Below are 19,454 nucleotides of genomic sequence, written 5' to 3'. Positions count from 1 at the left end.
TTGTTCTAGGAAATGTTGATGCTTGTATATGTAATTGTTTGACATGCATTACCATTTTGCTTTTCAACGTGCAGATTCTAGGAATAAAGAAACTCAAGAAATGACTTCACAAAAAGTAAAAAATAAAAACGTAGACGCTGAAACGACAGAAGAGAGGAAATTACTCAGAAGTAAGACAGGATGAAATGAAAGTGTGCAGAGGAATGGCGAGACGTGTGTCCTCTCCTTTGTTTTCATTACTTTACATGTCTCAGACACTGTTCAAACACCTTTCCACCTCTCCCATGCTCTCTGTTAATCCTGCAGAAACCACACCTCAAACACGCCTATATTCAATATGCTTTTCAGTCGGCCGATAAAGAACAGTAACGCATGATTTCTCCCCCTCTCTCTATTCCCCTCGTATAAAAGTGTCCCTTTCTGCCTCCACCTGCAGCCCCCTCCACAGTCATCCGCAGGTAGGCATGATTTATTCATACACGCTCAATTTAAGGATTATGCTTACTCTGTATAAAATGTTAGATTCATAATATGTGTTAAACAGACGTAAGGATTGATATTAATTTGATTTAAATTATCAGCGTAGCTGTAGTTTAGATTTGATGAAAGTTTGAGAACTTAGTCTGAAAACGAAAGGGTTAACTCTTTGTGTTAGAGTCATAATTATATCTCCATTATTGGGGCTTTACTACGCTGCTTTTGTGATTAGTTAGAGTTCTTCTAAGTACAGGAATTTTTTTTTTTTTTCTACATCTTTTGACCAAATTTGCAGCATTCTCAAGCAACAATATCTAAGAAAAAAAATCAACAATATAAATAACACCTGTTCAAAATCAGTCTGCAGCGATATGTGACGTTTAGCTCCCATCATTTTGCACGCAGTCTGAATCAATTGGATTAGTTTGGTTTTTAGCTGAACAGACAAACCGCGCTGTGACACCATTTTAAGTTAATGCGCGCAGGGGGCGGCTGTATCCTCGATAAATCAAACATATTTATTTAAAACATTCTCAACTTGATGCATTCTTGAAATTAATAATCCGGATTTATTTTCCTTGCGTCACTGTCCAGTTGGTGTTGTGCTCTAGATTGAGATTTTTTTTTCTTACTCATTTAGTTTGTTTGCGGTTTTCTTCATCCTCCTGCTTAAATTTGGAAAAAAAATAATTATTATACTCCAAGATTCACAAAGTGTTTTGCTGGGACTCAGTGAAGGTTTAGGGAAATCTCTTTCTACATTATGTCCTTGTGAGTGTTAAATGTATAACATGCAAGTATTTTGAAATTTGTACGATATACATAGATATGTATAATTTTCCCCTTCAACCTTAGATTGGCTAATTGAAGATGTACTGCAACAGGCTGCAGGCCAATTTTTCATGTTGTCTTTTATGTTGGGCCTTTACGAATGACTGTTTGAGAGACATTTTAATTCCTTTGAAAATTAAGCATGGAAGATTATTAATATTTGTATTTATCTATTTATTGAATTAGTACAGTGCACATTTAGGCATATCAGCAAATATGCTGGACTTAGCACGAGCGCTAACAGACACCACTTTTGGACTAAATTCAGTTCTATGCCTTGGTACATTACAGTCTCCTCTAACAGAGATATATAACGTCTGTATGATATTATTAGTGGTGAAAGATAAGGTAAATTGATGCTATTTGGACATCTCTTAGAGGGCTTTCACACTTCACACAGAAAACCCCTGATATTTCCAGGAGGAGCTGTATGTGAAAACGCAAACAGATGCATTATTCGCTCGGACTTTACCCAGAGTTTTTCCTGCCACAAACCTAGTATTTATCTGGGCTGATGTGAGAACGCAACAGGATATTCTCCGGAGAGTTCAACATGAGCCTGTGGAAGGGGGGAGTGATGTTCATATCCCCGGTGCATAGAGTGTTTGCACGCGACCGCTACAATCTTGGTGCACATAATTAAACGGCTGAATTATGCTTCTTATTCTCCAGTGTGTTTCCTCTCCCCTTTTGTTGATAGTGTGATTCTGTAGCATTGATGTAAAGGCAAATATTCTCATCATAGCGTCTTGCGGACTCTGCTCCTCGTCCGCTACTTCTGTGTTTGTTTTTTTTACGTCATGTCTTACCTCTACCTCTTTTTTATTGAGTCTACTGTGGAGGCAGCTATATGTGTTAGTCTGAGATACATTTCCTCAAGGACACAACAGCTTATTGTGACGAGTTGTATAAAGTATTTCAAGGGTGGGATAGAAAACAAGAAGGGAGCTGCAGAATGTGTGTGTGTCAAAATGAATTCTTATCTCTAAGATTATTTTATTAAAATCGTGTTGTCATCTCTCTCTCTTTTCCTTCAGCTATGGAAATGAGGCCTCTCACGCTGTGTTTGGCTGCTGCACTCTTTGCAGGTATTAATGTGTTATCGCAGCATCATCCATTTTGAGTACTGAAAATGTTTTGGGTCATGACTAATACATTAAGTAAAATCTCTTCTTCTCCGCAGTATGTCACAGCTGTTCTTCAGGAAAAGAGTTTATCACAGGTTTTCTTCCAAACTACCAAAAACAAGGAAAATCCACAGACCACAGACTCCACTTGGTCCTGACTGCTCAGGAATCTGAGGCCAAAGTCCACATTCAGGTATGATCCAGCATCTAAAAGTTAATGTGGTGCTCATGCACAGGTAAAATTAAGGTTCTATAGTAGTACCAAAGCTTTTGAAAAACCTACATCTGTTCATGAGACAGGAGCGCAGGAAAGGAATAAATCCATCATACCACATGGACTTTATGTCCCTACTAAAATTAATATAAAACAAAGAACACCAAGTGCAGCAAAGGAAACAGCTACTTTACTGACTTTGTGTCTTATTTTGAGTCATTTGAGTCAGATACAGCCAGAACAGTCCACACTGTGTCCCTGTGATTGTGCTCATGCATGAACTTTAGCGTACCGAAGAACACCTCTTTGAAGCATGCCAGGAACCAAGGAAGTGTTCCGTGTTTGAGCTCGGATCAGAGCACTCACACTTCTCAAACAAACTGGGATTTGAGGGGAAGCGTGCCTAAGAAGAAGAATTGGACACAGTAAACAAAAGGGACCCTTTAGGGTAACCTTGGCACCTCAACAGAAGGGTACCAAAAAAGTAGGACGGTACGGATCTCTTATTTTGGTACCATTCCCAACTTCTGACGCTGGAAACGGCAATAAATGGGTAGCGTCCCAAACGGAACCAGACCGCTTGGTGGAAACGGGGCTATAGTTCGAGAGCACCCTCAAAGTCCTGTTCGTTTGACTATTTGCAGTTTTGTTCTCTGTGTTATTCTCCGATATGCAGACACTTATGCGTCCCTTTTTCATTTTTTTGAGTCCGCTTGTCTTGTAAACTAAGCACGCTTCATGATCATGTTATGTATAAGAGGTAACCATGCTCAGGCCCGGTTAGTCCTGGAGCAGTGTGAGTGCAGGCAGGCGGGGGAATGGGGAGGGGACAACTGGGCCTAGTGTGAGTGTGCCCTAAGTGTTTTATCTGGTTTTAAAACTGATACTGACACAGATTCCTTCTAAAGACCTTCAAAAGCAAACCATTCATTTGATTGTATTTGTCACTGCTTTAATGTCCTCTGAGAACACCATCTAACACCAGCCAGTCTGATTTTATTGTAGTTTCTGAAAGTTCTCATTGATCTGCAGGTGGCTTCAGTCAAGTTCTCCAAGCAGCTGACCCTACGTGCAGGGGAAACTCGTTGGGTTTCTTTACCATGTGGAACTGAGCTGCAGAAACTATACGTCAGTCCAAAATCTGCAGTTCGAATCTCATCGAGCACTGGAATCTCTGTGGTCACCTTCAACCGCCGCACTAACACGGGAGACGGCGCAGTGGTTTCCCCAATTCAAGATCTAGGCACTGAGCACTATGTATACACACCCCCACCTGGGAGACATGGCTTCGACAGGCTAGTTGGTATCGTAAACGGGGACAGCCAGAACATGATCACCATATTGCCAGCCAGTGATGCAAAACTCAGAGGGGGAGCGAAGTGGAATAAAGGGAAAGCGGTGACCGTCACCCTGCAGCCCTACGAGTCCTATCTGATACGAAGTCATACCTGTTTGTCAGGCACTCAGATTAAATCCCAGAAGCCCGTGGCGGTGTTAACTGGTCACCAGTGTCTGGACCTCAAATTTGCGTGTGAACATGTGTATGAGCAGCTCCCCCCTGTGGCTAAAATGGGTAAGGAGTACATTGTGCCCTTCACTGGGAACTCCAAAACAACTAACGTAGCTGTGGTTATGACTGGTGAAGACGACGCTGAATTGACGGTGTGCCAAGGCCAACAACCAATGAAACAGTTGAGTCAAATATTCATTATTATTCTGTTGATGCTACATACATCGGGTTTATTAACACTTTCTGGATGCTTGATCATTTGTTCACCCATTTGTCAAAAAGATTGTTTTTGGTGTTTGTCACTCGACCTTAATGGAATCCAGGTTCTTTGACGTTTCTGTGGTTTTGTGACTTTTTTTGAATATACAAATGACTTTATAAGCCAGAGAGTCACAGCATTAGTTCAAGGTTTAAGGAAAAATATGAATCAAGAGACAAGACAATGTCAAGGGAAAATCCAGAATAAAGAGGCAATGTTGAGAAACAATGATAATGGGGAAGTTTAAACATTGAGAACACAAGTCTTTGACTGGAGACTGAAGTCAAAATGTCAGGTATTGTCACAGCTATGGAGGGACAAGGAACTGGACCCAATTTCAGATGAAAAAAAAATGTCTTAAGTCCAAATTCCAAAAATTAAAAAGGTCCAATATAAAAGTCCAAACACAGGGAGTAACAAAATGTCACCAAGGACACACGGAGAAGATTTTGATGTGACGATCTGACAAGGAAGAGAAAGCACACAGACACTAAATAGAAACCAAACCAAATAATATTGTTTACCTGCTAGGGCCCGATCGATATGGAATTTTTGGGGCTGATACCGATTTCAATATTTGGGAGAGAAAAAAATCCAAAACCAATATATCGGCCAATATCTTTCTAAGATATATCTTTGATCTGTAGACATAGATTCATACCTTTATTGCCTTGATCCCTCAAATGCAGTTACCAAACCCTTGTAAAAAGATATATGACATAGACAAGATGGTCACTCAACAGGGAAGTAACTACGAATGAAGGCGCATCACCGCTTGACACGCTGGAGAATGACAGTGCTTGTTGTAATCAACTCTGCTGGTGACAGATAACTGCTAGAGTAAAACACTGAAAGTCAAATAAATGCTACTCTACAGACGACTAAATCTTGAAATATCGGCACATATCTGCGATAAAAGTAACTGATACCGGTAGTCACTACATACGCTAATATCGGCCGATATTGGCTGGCTGATTAATTGGTTGGGCGCTTTTACCTGCTGACATTTTTAAAAGAAATTGTGCACAGTTTTGACTTTTTTCTGGGTGTTTTCTTACCTTTGGACTAGTCAGTTAAACTGAATTCGAATTTCCGTTTAACCGACTAGAAAATTAGTCGGCTGAGAACATTCCTACTTTTGAACTGTGTTATGATGTTAAATCTCTTTAAAATTACGATGACTTTTTATATTGAAATACTAAAAAAAAAAAATCCTTTTCATTTACAGTATTCTGAAGAAAGCGGGACAAATGTTGGCCATTCCGATGAAAATGAAGCGTCCTCTGATGGTTAAGAGCAACAAGAAGGTGATGGTGCTGCTGCTTAGCGACAACAAACCAAGGGACCCCTTCTTGATAACTCTGATTCCGACATGCAAGCTGTCCACTGATTGGACGGTGGAGACAGTGAACGGGTTCAATAGCTGGGTTTCCATTGTGTCACGGAGGGAGGGGGCAAGCAGTGTGAAGGTGTGTAATAAGGGGCAGTGCTTCTCAAAACTCGAGTGGTCCAGCGTCGGCTCAGATAATGTATGGGTGTCGACAAATGTCAAAGTGGGAAAACAGCAGAGTCATTTCACAGTGGAAGGAGATGTTCGTATGGCGGTCTATGCCTATGGTGGAAATAGAGCCCATGGGTTTGGAATCGCTGGAGTCTGTTCTGGAGGTACAATCACTCACATATATACTGTAAATTCACATATTCACACACACACACACACACACACACACACACACACACACACACACACACACACACGCACACACAACAAAACTGCTGATTCAATGTTGTGCTGTATTTGTTCACTTATATGCATTTACATGTTGTGTATATTTTGAAGGTAACACTCCACCACCACCACCCAAAGATCCCTGTGAAGACGTTACATGTCGGTCAAAGGAGAGTTGTGTGAATGGAGAATGTGTCCCTGTTTCCACGGCAACTTGCACAGCCATGGGTGACCCCCACTACACATCGTTTGATGGACGTCGCTTTGACTTCCAGGTATGATTGAACAAGGCAAGCTATCAGAAGGCTTTCACCATATCTATACTAAGGTGGTGAATAGAAAGTATTTTCTCAAATCAACAAATATAGAAGTGTGCTTCTATCACGGAAATGTTAGAAGCACATGTACCATGGACCGTAGACTGTATATATACATGTATATATATCGCACGGCTCCACCTCCCCTCCTTATACAAAGTGAAGTAAAAACATCGCTAACATCTTGGCCCGGTGACATAATTTAGAGCCAGAGTCTGAACAGTATGGATCAACTGGTGGAGCCACAGAATTGAATAAGTCCTTTTAAGTCCTTGACACACCAAAAAGTTGCTCTAGACCACATCGCAAAGACTACAGCCAACGGCCAACCACCACGTAAGTTCTGCGAATGTGTGAGAGGAAATAACTCTCCATGCTAGCAGGCGGCGGTAGTCCGTTGTCATGATACGAGAAGACCATCTTCACACCGTGCGCCATTCGTATTACAGTTAGCCTACTAATCAAGAATAATGTTTGATAACAAGTTGAAAATGGTGCTGGCGTTGTCAGCCCTTGGTCTTTTAGTGGAAAAAGAAAAGAAAAGGCGGAGGCAACAAATAAAGAGAAACCGCACTAATGGGTGAAAGCATGGATACTACAGCAGCATGCGCAAGGGGCTTTACAGAAACTGTGTAGAGAGCTGGAGATAAATGAAACCTCCGAACAGCCAATCAGAGAGATTCCTCTAACCGACCGCCAATGCGGATTCAACCATGTCGAATTGGCCAAAAAAAGGCCGATGGTGGCCGATGGGTAGCAATGGAGCCGGTCCAACTAAGACCAACTAAGACCGATGGCCAATGATCTCCTTGGTGTGTCAGGGCCTTAACAGCAAGCACACATTAAACTTACAAATAAATCATCAAAGATCTCTTGTGTTGGTTTGAAGCAGACACACACAGTTATAGGAAGTTCAGTGACTCGTGTGTTATGCTTCCCATCAGCAGGGGAACTCCTCCTCTACTCTGATAATCTGGTGCACACAGCATCACAAGAGCCTAATTGGTCAACAGAGCCTTCAACCATGGGGTTATACCCCATTTAATAGCATCACATAACTAATTAGAACTAAGCTTCTCAGAGAAATGATCACTTGGAAATAATTAAGCATGATAAGGACTAACAATGATAAAAAAAACATGTTTAAGAAAAATGTATTTGACATGTATTTTGGTTTTTAAAGTTTGATAAATGTCCCATCTGTTAGCATGGAGGAGGTGGGATTTATGACTGCAGCCAGTCAGTAGGGGGAGCTCTAAATGCTCTGGCGTCACATTAAGGGAGCTGTCATGTTGTTGGTCTGTTTTTATAATTTGAGCTCACTGTCTCAGGTTGTCTTACAAGCTGCAGAAAATGTTTATAATGGGCGTAAATTATTCTTTTTAGGGCACCTGTACCTACATTATGGCAACAGTGTCAGAAAAAGATCCTACCCTTACTCAATTCACTGTAACAACAAAGAACAACCATCGAGGAAGCCGCCGAGTTTCCTACGTGAGGACTGTGACCGTGACTGTATACGAGCAGACGATAGTCATCAGCAGACATGGAGGACGAGTAGAGGTAACACACTCACATGTGGAATGTAATTATCAATAAAGACACAGTTAAAACGGGCTTAGCTGCGACTCAGTTACAGAAGATATTTGTAGTCAGCAACACAGCTGCTGGATTGCATGGCTCAGCTTTTAGCCAGGAGAGATACAGACTTACGGGAAGTTGTGATTAATGGTCTGTTGTTACCTCCAGGTGAACGGGGAGCTTCAGTACCTGCCTGTCAGTCTGTTGAAGGATAAGGTCACTGTGAGTAGGAGTGGGTCCTACGCTGTCCTGAGCACTGACTTTGGCCTGGTTGTAAAATACGACTGGAACATGAGGCTGTTGATTACAGTTCCCTCCTCATACTATGAACACATGGGAGGACTTTGTGGGAACTACAACGGAGAAAGGAAGGACGATCTGCCGGACCCCAAAGGTGAGGAGGGGTGTACAAGATGAAAGAGCACAGAGAGGTGGAAATTCAATTTTTAATGTGAACAAAATGTTCAGATAAAATAATTTTATTCACATTTAAAGAAAAAAATGCTTTCTGTAAACACTTCAACTGGACGACAATGATCCGATCTGGCCCTTTCTGTGAAATATTTCACTCTAAATGAGATGGATGGTTTATGCCATTCTTCATTACGATCAATATTCATGAAAACATTTGTTCGGATTGTTTCTTGCTGGTTGGGATGAATCTATTCTATCTGCATGTGTTACTCCACTCAAGTTGAAATCACAAATCAAAGGGGATCCTTGAGCTACATTTTATTAGCATCTCCAAGCCATCAATCATGCTGTGAGAATTATAACTACTCAAAGTAGAGAGAGCATGCTCAAAGAGAATAATCAGCAAAAATCCTACCAAATCACATTCACTGCAATGTTAGGCTGTCATGTGAATCATGCTATCATGATAGCCATTAGCTTAGCCTGTTAGCATTTTAACCATTAGCTGCAAGTAGGCTATAATATAGAACAACAAAAAACAACAACAGTTAACCTCATTGGCCGCATTAATCGAAGGGTTCATGGTCACAGCGGAGGTTTGCCAGGTTTTGATTTGGGGTTATAGAGGTACTTTCACTTCAAACAGCTGTTTGTTTTATGTCTCTTCTAGGCAACAGTATCCCAATAGTTCTGGAGATGATCAAAAAGTGGAAGGTGAAGGATCCAGATCTGTTCTGTAACGACAACTGTGGCGGTCGCTGTCCTCACTGTTCCCCAAAACAACAGATTCACTTCAGAAAACCCACACTGTGTGGGCTCATGACCAAAGAGGACGGCCCTTTCTCCGCCTGCCACAAAACCGTCCAACCCTACCCATTCCTGGACAACTGTGTCTATGACGTCTGTGTCACTAAAGGTAAAACAACCAGTGAAATATAAGAGGCTACTGTTGTAATAACCTAACTGCAATATAAATACATACACAGTATTTTCATCCAAATCCCTTTTTTTTTTTTTTGATAATCTGATGATTCTCTATAACCTTTGATAACATATAACATTGTTAATACCTGTAGTAAATTAATTTATTAAGATATGAATATATCCTTGTACGCCAAGTGGGCACCACCTTCAAAAGAAGGAAGTTAACTGTAATAATTAATTAATCAATCAATCAATCTCAAATCAGAATAGTGAATCCTTTGGGAGAATTTTAATCATTAAGCAAACACAGACAAAGTTCTAAATGATTACATGTGATTTTATAACAGTTTTTATACAATAATGCAGATAAATAAAGTAAATATCAAAGATGATAATTTTTATGATTTTAATAATGGTTTTATACAGCCTTTTGACATTGAAATGAAATAGTTTGAGTCTGAGTTTTAACATTGTGAGAGTAATCTCTGAACATTTAGGAAAATATTCTTCTCTTGCGATCTGTAATTTGAGAAAAAATGTGTTAAGTACTTTATATATGATAACAAGCAAATATCATTATAACAGTCTAAATATATGTTTAAAAGTCTTATGTGTCTAAGACGATACTAACCACAAGGTGGAAGTAATACTTCACCTTAGAATATTCAGTGGAAAATCCATTTAAACAGTTCTTATTTAACTCGAGTATTGTAGCTCGTATGAAAATGGGAATTGGATCAAAATGTCTGACACTGGCTGACACTCAATCGTAATTCTCTATACATACCTAACCTGCGTTTATGGGGGCGCTAAACACAGCTCTGCTGGAGCTCAGGATTTATTAGGAGGAAACACTGACTCAGATTTAAAATTCATTAAATTCCAGAGGGGCGCTGTTTCTCTCTTTGATTGTCCACTCAGTGGTCCATGGTTGTTTCAATGTGAAAATTCAATATGTTGTGATTTAAAGATGTATGTTATAATCTGAGTTTTCATGTACAACTGTAAATAATGTATTGTGTGTATTTTTCTGTCCAGGTGCCAAACAGATTCGTTGTGATAACCTGAAGAGTTATTATGACACCTGTTTGTCACAAGGAGTGAAAATGACCGCCGAGTGGAGAGAGCACTCCGGATGCAGTAAGTCACGAAGCATGTAAAAACCACTTTACATCTTGTTCACGATGTGAACAAAAACTGAGTTAACGGTCCTCAGTCACTCTTTGTTTTATCACGTATAACTAAAGAGGTCAGAACATTGAGCTGTCCAATTATTTAAGTTTTAATATAAAGAAATCTAATAAGTCTGATGTAAAATGTTGATATCTTTATGTAAAGTTTCCCAAGATTTCTTTTGGGGGGATTGAGTGCTATGTAAATACGTAATTTGTGGTTTTGTTACATTGGTAGAAATGGTACCGTTTCTCACATATTATAAGATTGAGCTTTAACAGGACTACCAATGCTCTCCTCTCTCTCTCTGCAGCCCCCTCGTGTCCAGCTGGAAGCCACTATGAGGCGTGTGGTACAGCGTGTCCTAACACTTGCTCGTCCCCAGACATTGCAACGCGCTGTAAGTCTCCCTGTGTGGAGGGATGTCAGTGCGATAAAGGAAGGGTGCTCAGCGGAGACAGGTAACTTAGCAATGATGCTACTGATGTAAATGCAAGCACATCAAGAAAACACAAACTCTGTGGACAAAAATCATTATACTCGCTGCTATTTGTAGACTTTAAGCATAAAAAATGTTGCACATTTATAAAATAAGTTCCCATAATCACACACACAAAGGCCACTGACCTGAATGGTTTAAATAGTTTTTTTTACCCATCATCCCCTTTGATTAATCAAACCATGTGTCCCTGACAGAATAAAGCACTTTGTAACCTTGGTATAACCCAATATGCCTTCAAGTGTGCTGTTAATTAGATAAAATTACACACTGTTCCTGAGTTTGTGGCGTCCCTCAGGGTTCTTTTCTTATGCCTCTTCTTTTTAGTTACCCCAGGAAAATTTTTTTTTTCTTTTCTCTGTCGAAGAAGGATGTATTTACACCTCACAAAGATGCATGCCAATTCACTTGACAAAAATGCCAGAGAAACAGAGTAGGGACGGTCCCAACAGTTGTTTTTTTCCTATAGTGTGTGGAGGTGCAACAATATGATTAAAACAGCACACTATACACAAACAGATTCCATTCACAAACAACTAGAGTCCCATCACTCAAACTGGAAATCTCTTGCGGTCAAACCAGGATTGTAGCAATTTAACAATGACAGGCAGGGCGTCCCTGCCATCTTTCCGAGCAGATCGGATCAGTCTTTACACACCTCACATCACAGGAAGGCAAGATAATCTTTAGGACATGATAATGTGATCTTTGGCTTTCTGTTTCAGATGTGTCCCTAAATCTCAGTGTGGATGTCAGCATGATGGCAAATATTACCCAGCAGGCACCAAGTTTTGGGGGGATAACACCTGCTCCACCAGGTGTAAATGTGTCAATGGTAAAACAAAGGTAGGTGTGTGTGTTTGTGTAAGAATGTCATATTGGTGCCATCATCTCTGCGGGTCTTTTAAATACCAGAATCCAAGTCTGATATCACTTTTAAACACTACACGACAGCTACTGTATGATTCACTTTATACATTTTTTTCGTTCATTCCTACTCTTCAGATGCTGTAACATGTAATTTCTCACACAGGTTGATTAGTTTCTCTTCAGACCGCCATATCTGAATTTTTGATATAAAAGTATTTTATAAACATATTTTAAACAGATGTTTGTCGATTTTATGCTGTTTCTGTTTATTTTCCTATGTAATCCATCTTTGTTTTCTTTTCTTTATGAAGTGTGATAAAGTCAGCTGCAGGAAGAATGAGCACTGTGGGCTTAAGAAGGGAGTCAGGGACTGTTACGCAACATCCTTTGCATCATGTCAGTGCACCGGAGACCCCCACTGCATAAGCCTGGACAACCGGCGCTTTGATTTCCAGGGTACATGTACCTACGTCCTCTCTCAGCTGGTCAAGGGGTCCGACAAGGGACTGGAGCCGTTCCAGTGTCTGGTCCAGAATGAGAACAGGGGACGGAACAAGGCGGTGGCCTACACTAAGTCTGTGTCTCTCACCGTGTTCGGTAACGTCACTGTCAGCTTGAGTAGCACCAACCCGAGAAAGATAATAGTAAGACGACTCTGTTTATATGTGACTTGAATATATTTTGGTTCTTTCAAGGGCAACGTGCAGCTTTATTTTTTACAATATCAAAAAATGTGTGCACAGCAAATTATTAAATATACAATTGTAGATTTACACCAAAAAGAATATAATCTGTGTTAAAAATTTAAGCTATGCGATAAAGAAAAATGAACTATGAATCTGTAGTATGGTCTTGCTTTCTAATAGAGCACGGCCAGCATTCTCAAGTTTTTTCCGCCTTTCTTGGACAGATGTTGAAGTCATTAAATAATTATTTTAACACATCACAGCATCAGGGCTTCTAATTGAGACCTGTGTTCATTTTTCAAAACGTGGTACAAGGCCAGGCTAGTAAAGGGGACTACGCCTTAAATTATGATGGGCTTTTACAAAATTTTTACAGTATACATATTATTTTGAGTCCTGGAAGAATTAAGCTAAGAAGATGTATATGTTGCCATTATCCTGTGTACTTAAAATAAATAGGGTAAATAGATGCTCTGCATTTATGTGTGCATATAAACTTGAGGCCACCCCTGCAAAAGTGAGAGCACCAGTTGGGCCACCCCAGTCCAAGAAGTCTGGACACGCCCCTTATTTAAATCACATGGGGGTTTATGTTCTCTGGCTCGGTCTTAGCTCAACTAGTAGTAATCTTTGGAAATAAGAACAAAGACACTGCGTCGATGTTTGACTGCATGTTGTGACGTCAAATGTCAGCATGGCTTTTTGTGAAAAGTGGAAAGCTCATATTTCTTTCACCTGTTGCGCCCTCTCATTAATAAAGCCAGTTTGTCATTGATGCTTCTCAGCAAGATGTCAAATACATAAATAGTCACAAAATAAAGCCTGTCTTTTTTCTGTGTCTAACCTTCCCTCTCCCCCAGGTGAACGGTCAGTCAGTCAACCTGCCGTTCTCGTTTGAAGACGGAAAACTTACCGCACACAAAGGGGGAAGGTTCGGCGTTGTGAAAACATCATTTGGTTTGACGCTCAGATTCGACTGGCGCAGTTACGTCAAGGTGACTCTCCCCAGCTCGTACAACGGGGAAACTGCCGGTGAGTCTGATGTGACTTGCTGAAAGCTTATGTTCTTGATTCAGATTGTTTTCTTGCTCCCAAACATCATCAGGAATGAGTATGAAGTATTTTCTTTATGTTTGACGCTGTTGTTTATCCTGTTTCTCTGTTTCAGGTTTGTGTGGAAACTACAACGGAAAACCTGGCGACGACTTCACCAAATCTGACGGCACCCTGGCCAAAAATCCCAATCAATTTGGTGACAGCTGGAAGGTTTGTGATGCTTTTGACTGAAGGGTGGAAAAACACAAAGAGAAAAATATTCAGCCAAATACTGTAAAAAAAATTGAAAAATACAAAACAGGGCTTAAAGGAGTCAGTAGCATTTGAATAAATAAAATGTATGGACTCAAACAACAGTAATCCTGCTCAGTCGTCACTTATGGGCCTCCATAGTTGGCTGTGGCTCAGTTGGTAGAGCCGGTTGCCTCTCAACTGAAGGGTCTGGGGTTTCATCCCCAGCTCCTGCAGCCACATGTCCGATGTTTCCCTGTGCAAGAATTGTAACCCCAAGTTGCTCCCTTTCATTCATCTATGACCTATGAATGTGTATGAATTGGGTTAGCTAATACTGATGGACACTGTACAACACAGCCTCTGCCATCAGTGTGTGAATGTGTAGGTGTGACCGGCGGTGTAAAAGTGCTTTGACTAGTCAGAAGACTAGAAAAGAAATATACAAGCAGAAGTCCATTTTGTATACATATGAATGTCTGCAGTGACCCTGTGGTCTGCCAGATGTTTCTGTTGACTCGGGAACGTTTCTGAATGGGGAGTGGGTGTGTTTCCCCCAGCCAATGAAAGCGCCCTGCTGAGTTTGGGAGCGAATACATTTTATTGGCTGGGCGGGATTCAGGCTGGACAAATACTGCAGAGCAATAGTGGCAAAGATGAGAATAGATAATCAAAGAGAGGCGAAAAAACAAGTGGATAAAGCTCGTTCCAAAACAAGGGTGAACATTGGATTGGATTTCAGTTCAACTTCTTGCTGTTGAACAGACAGGTGCCAATCACCAAGGGTTAGCTTGTACGAGTTTACTAAATTGTCTCTATACAAATGTAATATGCGCAGAAGAGAGACGCTGTAGGCAACCCAATTTAACAAACATTTCCACTGACTCTACATTTAACGATTAATGTCTTCGTTTTAGTTGGAAGGTTTTGCATGTTAGGAAGCACTTCAAACACCCCATTGTGAAGATCTGCACCTTTAAGAAAAAGCTAAAGACCCAGCTCTTTCATGAATACCTACTAACTTAATGATGATGGTCTCCATATCATTGATGATGATGATGGTTGTGACGATGGTTTTTGTTTGATAACGATGACTTATAAGATGGTTTCTATACTGATTAGAGCTCTCAAGAACTGCCCTCAATGTTGTCGCTTTGCCTCTGGTCACTTCCTGTCAGCACCTGTGTGTCCAATCAGACTCAAAGCTGATCGTTTGCTCTTACTGACATTGTTCCCTTTTTTCTAGATCCTTGCTTGTGTTGTACTTACTCTCTGATGTACGTCGCTTTGGATGAAAGCGTCTGCTAAGTGAATTGTAGAATTGTAGAAGATTAAAAACCAAAACTTAAAACCAAAAGTCGATCGAAAGAATCTAAAAGAGACAAATTTCTCGCTGCACAACGTGAATACTGAAACTTGCTTTAATCATGTATTAAAACCAGTCTGGACCATTTTGGTTTCTACACACAATACCCTGAAACCATACCCACATCACTCCCAGCTTTATTTTCAGGAGGAAGCATTATTAGTGAACATGCACATGTTAATCTCCCCTTCAAACCCAAATCTGCAAACTACACTCTGTCGTACTGTGAAGATAGTTTACTCTACTGTGTATATCTGATTCCAGGCCGGAGGAGACGTGGGCTGCACCAGTGACTGTCCTGGAGGTAAATGTCCAGAGTGCGAACCTGCACTGGTACTTCGCTACCAGGAGGGGCGCTACTGTGGCATCATCTCTGACAAGGAAGGACCATTCGGGTGCGTACTTCTCCTGTGCTTCTTATAATTTAATTAATACCTAATGTTTTTGTTTTTAGAAGAAAAATAACCATAGTTGTGTAAAAGAAATGAAATATTATCACTTTAGTGATTTTGGACATGTTGTGGTTCTCTACCCGTTTAGTCTGATTCTAAAGTTACTCGGTAACACTTTATAATAACCATCATCTATAAAGGGTAAATAAGGGTAAGTACATAAGTTTATTAACCATTAGTTAGTAGTTATTTACTGTTGAAACAATGAGTAAACCATAAACCATTTCATAAACCATCTCTTAAAGGTTTATAAATCATTTGGTCATCATTAAGAAACACTTTATAAAGTGTATGAAATGTTATAATGTGTTCATCAATAAACTGTTAACATAACATAAATTATAGTATTACAAATCATTAGCAAACCATATTAACTATAATTTCATTGTTTGTTAACAGTGAATAACTATTAACTAATGGTTAATTAACTATCTATTTACCCTTGTTTAGCCTTTATAGATGATGGTTATTATAAAGTGTTAGTGTGTTATAAAGCAGTTACTCTTGTATAATGGTATAAGGTCAACAACAGGGTCAGATTTAGCTTTAGAAACATCAACCGGATCAGATCACATTGTTATTTTTTCCAGGGCGATGGATTCCCATGGCCTCGCATATTTAACATTAAAGCCAGTAACCAATCAGCATAGGAGATGTTCTTCACGCCTGACAAACAACAAATGAAAGATCGGTGAATGAACTCTATATTTCGTCAACTACAGTTTGTCATCTCACCTTCGACTCTTTGTTTCTCTGCAGTCAGTGTCACAGCAAACTGGACCACAAGACCTTCCTCAACGACTGTGTCTTTGATATGTGTGCATACAAGGGCCACGCCTCCGCTCTGTGCAGCAGCCTATCAGCTTTCAGCACGTCTTGTCAGGCGGCGGGAGCTAAAATTGAGAGTTGGAGGACCAAAAAGTTCTGTCGTAAGAAATACACACACACACACACACACACACACACACACACACACACACATCTATTTCAGTCATCAGACCAAAAATGGCATTTAAAGGCTTTATATGTAGACATATTCTACTGGATGTAGACATCCAGCAGATGTCGCCCTTGAGCACCAGCATGAAACCAAAACAACTCGCGCTGCATTGTTGTGTTAGCATGCTAATGGTAGCGATCTTTATTATGCTCGTATCTTCACACTGCATGTAAATTTACCTGAAATGAGCGTGATCTAGAAACACAGTTAAGCAGTGAGTACAGTATGTTATTCTCCTTTTCTCTAGTCCCTCAATTAAACAACTTTTATACGCGAGGGGAGGAGTCAGCCGGCCGTCCGGGCGATGTAAACAAAGTGAAGATAAGGCTCTGAAAACTCGGAAAGCATCACAGACAGACATTGTTATTTTCAGAATATATACTTGATTTCTATTATATTTAAGTGTGAAAAATCACATATAAAGCTTTTAATAAGAACTTAAATTGAAAAAGCAAAATGATGTCTGGACATTTAGAGATTTGTCAAAAGTGAACAGCGTCCATTTTGTCTGGTTGTAATCTTTGGATCTTTGGAGAACTCTGATATCTATTTTGATGCATATTTCCAACTTGTCACTTTTCATTTGTTTTACTTTTTCCCACTCAGTATTTAATTTGAAGGTGTCGCTGACTGTGTTTGTCTCCTTGCAGCTCTGCCATGTGGTGCAAACAGTCACTATGAGGTGTGTGCCTCCCCCTGCCAGCCCACCTGCAGCGGCCTCAGCATACCTGATGACTGTGACGAAGACGACCCCTGCACAGAGGACTGTGTGTGTGACGACGGCTATATACTGAGCAACGACAAGTGTGTTCCTGTGGCCGAGTGCGGATGTCAAGACGGAGGGCAGTACTATCAGGATGGACAGGTAACACACCTGGGCAGAACACACACACCTCCCCTTTCATACCTGCAGATATATAACACACACACCTCCTCTGTGACACACGTGCAGATTTATAACACACACCTCCTCTGTGACACACCTCCTGATATATAACACACACACCTCCTCTCTAACACACCTGCACAGAACACACACACCTCCTCTGTGACACACCTGCAGATTTATAACACACACACCTCCTCTGTGACACACCTGCACACACATCAATCACTCTGCTCCCTGTACATCTTCCCTCGCTCACCTGTCTCTCTGTTCCCAGGTGTTCTACCGCGGACAGTCCTGTAACACTCAGTGTGTGTGTTCAGAAGGACAGATAAAGTGTGACGCCACCTTCCACTGTTCACAACACGAGAAGTGCGTTCTGAAAGACGGCGCCGTCTCCTGTCAACCCAAAAGTATTGGTTCCTGTTCGGTCAGCGGAGTCAGAAACATCCGCTCCTTCGATGGAAAGGTAGAGTACATTTTGTTCTACATGAGGTCAAAGCTGTCTGAATTGAAATAATAAATGTAAGCTGTGAGACGCTGACAGTAGACGTTATGACATACATCTGTCCCCTCCTGCAGGAGTATCCTCTGTTGGGAGACTGTCTCTTCACGCTGTCAGCGGTGCAGAAGAACGATGGGGGGAAGACGCCCTTCTCCGTGTTGGTGCAGCAGAAAACAGATAAAGACGGCTCTGTCACTCGCCGCGTTGAGGTTCAGGTGTATGACTCTGAAATCTCCATGGAGACAGGGGTCAATTGGGAAGTTAAGGTATGACATTTTGTATTTATTATGTATTTAAAGGCTTCATATGTGATTTTTCACACTTAAATATAATAGAAATCAAGTACTGTATATCCTCTGAAAATAACTCTGTGAGTCATGACTGTCTACAATGGGTGTAACACCCGAGTCCCGATGTCTGTAATTTTTTCCGAGTTTTCTGAGTCCTATCTTCAGTTTGTTTACATCGCCAAGATGGCCGGCCGACTCCTGCCCTCGCGTATAAAAGTTGTTTAATTGAGGGACTAGAGAAAAGAAGAATAACATACTGTACTCACTGCTTAACTGTGTTTCTAGATCACGCTCATTTCGGGTAAATTTACATGCAGTGTGAAGATATGAGCATAATAATGATCGCTAGCGTTAGCATGCTAACACAACAATGCACCGCGAGTTGTTTTGGTTTCATGCTGGTGCTCAAGGGCGACATCTGCTGGATCAAAAAATCGCATATAAAGGTTCAGTAGTGAAATGTTGGCAAAATATTTGTGCAATCTAGACGTTCCACCTCTTCTCCGAAGGACTTCCTCAGTTTTAAACTATCTGGTGGATAAAGCTAGAAATGTAAGCCTCTGTGGATCATAGGCAGGCTGATGATCAAGGATAACTCACAGAGAGTCATTAGCTGAGTCATTGGTCCTTGGGGTCACGTTCCAAGGTGGGACTGGGGCTTCACTTGTTTTAAGAGACAATTCAAAACAGCTCTGTTGGTTGGTGAAAGATGGTGCCTCAGACCACCACCCCCCTGGTACCTTCAGTCAGTTAGTTTAGAACTGAAAAAGCAGAAGAGAAGGGAAAGGTCTTCAAGGTCTTCAACCTGTCCAGCTGCCTTTGGATCAAGCTTCAAATTTACCAAATACGCCTGTTTGTGGCCGCATGAGTAAGTCGACCCCCAAAGCATTATCTAGGTGTGCTAATCCTACTTTGAGAAATCCTTTAGTATGATTTCAGTCGGACAAATGGCTTAATTTGTGTTTTGAAAGTCCAATTTTAGTCGACCAACACAATCAATTAACTTTTTTAACATCATGTAATTGACTGAGACAGGCCTCTGTAAAATGCAGTCCAG

The 19,454-nt window shown here is 40.8% G+C and overlaps 1 protein-coding gene across 1 annotated transcript in view; it reads left to right on the top strand.

The window, feature by feature from the left end:
* The first annotated feature begins 402 nt into the window (after positions 1-402).
* Positions 403-19,454, top strand: part of LOC110003474 (IgGFc-binding protein) — a 34,476-nt gene continuing 15,424 nt past the window's right edge. Inside the window, exons 1-20 of the mRNA XM_065957870.1 lie at positions 403-458; positions 2,346-2,396; positions 2,492-2,628; positions 3,682-4,340; positions 5,647-6,083; positions 6,259-6,422; positions 7,851-8,027; positions 8,214-8,439; positions 9,130-9,375; positions 10,422-10,523; positions 10,870-11,017; positions 11,781-11,901; positions 12,237-12,569; positions 13,472-13,643; positions 13,780-13,877; positions 15,529-15,659; positions 16,476-16,645; positions 17,367-17,581; positions 17,880-18,071; positions 18,185-18,373. Of these exons, the coding sequence (XP_065813942.1) occupies positions 2,348-2,396; positions 2,492-2,628; positions 3,682-4,340; positions 5,647-6,083; positions 6,259-6,422; positions 7,851-8,027; positions 8,214-8,439; positions 9,130-9,375; positions 10,422-10,523; positions 10,870-11,017; positions 11,781-11,901; positions 12,237-12,569; positions 13,472-13,643; positions 13,780-13,877; positions 15,529-15,659; positions 16,476-16,645; positions 17,367-17,581; positions 17,880-18,071; positions 18,185-18,373 (3,966 nt within the window). The 5' untranslated portion in view covers positions 403-458; positions 2,346-2,347. The remainder of the gene's footprint in view (positions 459-2,345; positions 2,397-2,491; positions 2,629-3,681; positions 4,341-5,646; positions 6,084-6,258; positions 6,423-7,850; positions 8,028-8,213; positions 8,440-9,129; positions 9,376-10,421; positions 10,524-10,869; positions 11,018-11,780; positions 11,902-12,236; positions 12,570-13,471; positions 13,644-13,779; positions 13,878-15,528; positions 15,660-16,475; positions 16,646-17,366; positions 17,582-17,879; positions 18,072-18,184; positions 18,374-19,454) is intronic.

This window comes from Labrus bergylta, chromosome 8 (assembly GCF_963930695.1).
Source record: "Labrus bergylta chromosome 8, fLabBer1.1, whole genome shotgun sequence".
NCBI classification, from domain to species: Eukaryota; Metazoa; Chordata; class Actinopteri; order Labriformes; family Labridae; genus Labrus; species Labrus bergylta.
This window is presented reverse-complemented; position numbering and strand designations above follow the sequence as displayed.